Here is a 3,950-nt window from a genome sequence, read left to right as displayed (position 1 = left end):
ACGCACGCACGGACACATACACACACACACACACACACACACGCGCGCGCGCCCGCGCACACACACACACACACACACACACACACACACACACACGCGCGCGCGCCCGCGCACACACACACACACACACGCACACACACACACAGACCCGATATGCCAAGGCCACGCGAAAAATGTTCTGCGTTTTTCTGCTATTAAAATATTGCCACGAACCCTGCGCACATTCAATGTACATCCACGTAGGTTCCTGATAGAAATATCATTCAATATGAGAAAGGAACGGGGAGTTGTAAAGGCTTTCATTGTGGAAGAGGCTCACGATTATATTACTGTCCATGAGACTTGCTAAGGAAATAATACATTGAACGTATACTAACTGGATTATTGGAACTTTCTCTTTTAGAAAAATTTGTTCTATATATGAATAAAAGTGGTTTATAGCACACACAGAAACAATCCAAATCAGTTAATAAATAGTATAGGTTTCTACTAAGTCTTGGTATAAACAATTATTTATGAAATACTATCCGCTTTTTTCACCAAGGCTTCATTGCATGAGGTATGGTATTTTGTAAAAAATTTCACAGTGAAAATTATTGTGTATTCACTGTATTATCGATATTTTAATCATTTACATTGCATGGCGTGATATATATAGGACACGTTTGTTATATACTTGATGTGTAAATGATTAGTCAGTACTACCTGTCAATATTGTGATAATGTAATTTTACACTGATAAATTCTTACATATATCTATAAAATGTACACTGTTTAGTATTATAAATTGTTTTATGACTCTATAATAAAAGTTATAAAATAAGACGATTCGTGGATATGTGACTGAACTATTATTGGGTACTATACTTGGGCAATTACTACTTATGTTTTACAGCAGTAAGATATCAAGGGACCTATTTTGACACCCGCCGCGCCTGGGTCGGCCATGCACCTTATCGAGACACATGTAACACGCACGGTACAGCCACAATGCCATGCTATCACAAACCCATCAGCCCCAACACCAAAGAGCTTAGAATCATTTTAAGCTCTTTGCCAACACTAAGCGTGACTACTAGCACCATCTATTGGAGCCTTTTTTCATATTCCTAACTAATGGCAGCCGATCTGAGCTGATGCACATTGCAGAGCTTTAATTCACTTCACCAATAACAAAATCACCCAGTGGATATTGACCTGTTCATCTGGGATGATTGACAGGCAGCTACAGCCAATCAGCACTGTGATACAACGTTCTAATAATGATGCTTAGTAACAATGTGCCGCCGAGTTGATATTTTGGCGTGTGACGCGTAAATGGCTACATTGGCAGTTAAAATTGGTATGAATTGCTAATTAGGCAGATTTTAGATTTTAGGTCAATTTTTCCACTGCCACTTGGAAACTGCATGCTATATTGTGCATATAAGCAAACAAATCACATGACAACTGACAATCTCTACACACAGTTCATAAGATAGAACATGCACAACTTACCACAACTTCCAGCAGGCTCCTAGCTTTACGAACAAGGGGCAGTTCACCGCCACTAGTGTCCAACGTAACAGTCTCATGAAGGTAGTTGTCTCCATAGACCAGCTCCAGTGATTGTCCAAGCTGTAACATTCAAGAATTGATTCCGGAGACGTCCTTGCTAATTCGTAATATACCGAGCTCAAAATGCATACTCTCACTAGTGCATAATAACAAAAGAGCACGACACAATAAAAACCTAGAAAATCAAGAATTTCATTCCCAGATTTGACTACAATTTATGAAGTGTAACAACACATATTACCTCAACTGTTGTACAGAGAATTTACATAGCAATAAGACATCCAATTTACCTGCCTGTCTACTCCTTTAGAGGAGAGACGACCTAGAATGTGCAGCATGGTTTGTAAGTATGTTATCTAACCAATGACAATCATTCGAATGCAAACACGGCGAGTGAAACTGAACTGGTGCAGTGCCTTCCCACATGCTTTATTGAAAGTTAATGGATGCTAAGAAACCTGGAAACTTGGGGTATAGTTCAACAATGCCTGGTCACGCCCCGCCAGTGTTTCGCTTACCACTCATAAGGTGCTGCACTATTTCTAAGTGCTCCTTTGTTTATCCTTTCCAATGCTCGCCACAGGATATATAAAATGTTACAACCACCTCGCACATTCTAGGTGACAGCTGCACCACGAGAATAAATGTGACAACACCAAAAGATCTCGTTAAATTCAACACTTAATAGTAATGTTGATGAGTTAAACACTTTTTCCAACGTTTAATAGTAACGTGGATGAGGTTAAACACACTTTGGGTGGCATCTATAAGGAATTGCTACTAACCTCATACAGAGTCATGCGCAGGAGAGTGAGAGCATTGTGAAGCTGCAGTGACTGTAGTCCGTGATGCTTCACGACATGTCTGATGCTGGACAGTGTAATCACCATCAGGTCAGGTACACCATCCTTCAGTGACTGCTTGTTGCGTTTCAACTGCAATAATATTCGCACATACATGAGTCATGATCACTCCTAACATCCATCTCAAGTACGGACATCGGTGAAAAATTAGAAATCTTGCCAATGTTGCTTGCTATGTAACTTCCACTTGTTGCATTGCAGCTGCAACAATATACATAAACCATGATTACTCTCAACATCCATCTTAGGAACAGACGTCTTAAAAAAAAGATCAGACATCTTTGTAATGTTGCTTGCTATGCTGCGGCTGTTTGTCTGGTTGCAGCTGCAACAGTTACACGGAAGCAAGAAACACAATCACTTAGGCTTCACCTACTATCAGGGGTCGAAATTAGCGGTATCCCGATATCCGCGAGATAGTAGATTCTTGTGTTGGATACCAGATTTCAATGCTTGGTGTCCCGCCGGGATAGTAAAATAAAAATCATCAAAATCGGGATAGTGGTTGTTGAGTTATCAACTTTATACGGCAGCGCATCTGAGCGAGTGAGCGCGATCTGAGCGGGCTCAGGCTCCCTTATTGCTATGCCCCACTAGAATTACTACGTTATACAGCAGGCATAGCATATTTGCAAGCGCAAGCAAGCGTAAGCGTGGCGGAGTGGCCGATGTTGATCATAAATGTGATGTGTATACATTGTATCAAGCGAACTAGACAATACGTCTGCAGTCTACTTGTCTGTGCATATCTTAGCTCTAGTACTATAGCCCGCGTACAGTTGCCGCACGCAACACAAGGCCTGCGGCAACTGTATGCGGGCTATAGTACTAGAGCTATGCATATCTGTGAATCTGTTTTCATGTTTTTATATAATAATTACATTACATATTAATAATTTTCAAATGCTATTAAATATTGCATAATTCAAGATTTTGGATACCAACATTGTTGAAATTACTATAAAAAAAATGGTATACAAGATCTTTGGGGGGGATACCAGATTTCAATACCTGGTATCCCGAATGGATACCATAATAAAAATCTAACTTCGACCCCTGACTATGTACCTCAGTCAGTTCAGGCAGATTGCCAAAAACATTTTAGGAACACAGATTTCGAGGTACATGGAATTCGCTACACGTCGGTGTGCCTGGACAGAATTTCCACACAGTGCAACCAAGGACACATGGCAAAAAAATGCTCGGGTGATGCTTCCCTACTCCTGCTAACTTGGGCCATAATAAAAATATTATTTGTTTGCCCTCACCCGACCGACCCGCCAAAAAGGGGCCGACTCAAAAAATTGTATTGATCTTTCCCATTCTTTTTTTTTTAGAAATTGTATCACTGTACATTATATAAATCTGTAGGCAATACATTATGTTACGTACCAAGCAAAATAAACATTCAACATAAAAGGCATCTCCACACAAGCACACCCGAGCATGTAGACACCATGTACCCAGGGGGCAAGACAGGTTTACCAGAACCGGGATGCTATAAAAGGTTGTTTGGTATCAACGTGTTCA

General features: G+C 40.5%; 1 protein-coding gene across 1 annotated transcript in view; it reads right to left on the bottom strand.

Annotated features, from left to right (window-relative positions):
* LOC106806350 (renin receptor-like) overlaps positions 1-3,950 on the bottom strand; it is a 29,636-nt gene that overhangs the window by 14,299 nt on the left and 11,387 nt on the right. Inside the window, exons 6-7 of the mRNA XM_014808258.1 lie at positions 2,343-2,492; positions 1,498-1,617 (exon numbers count right to left, since the gene is read on the bottom strand). Coding sequence (XP_014663744.1) covers positions 1,498-1,617; positions 2,343-2,492 — 270 coding nt within the window. The remainder of the gene's footprint in view (positions 1-1,497; positions 1,618-2,342; positions 2,493-3,950) is intronic.

Source organism: Priapulus caudatus, unplaced genomic scaffold (assembly GCF_000485595.1).
Source record: "Priapulus caudatus unplaced genomic scaffold, Priapulus_caudatus-5.0.1 Scaffold155, whole genome shotgun sequence".
NCBI classification, from domain to species: Eukaryota; Metazoa; Priapulida; class Priapulimorpha; order Priapulimorphida; family Priapulidae; genus Priapulus; species Priapulus caudatus.
This window is presented reverse-complemented; position numbering and strand designations above follow the sequence as displayed.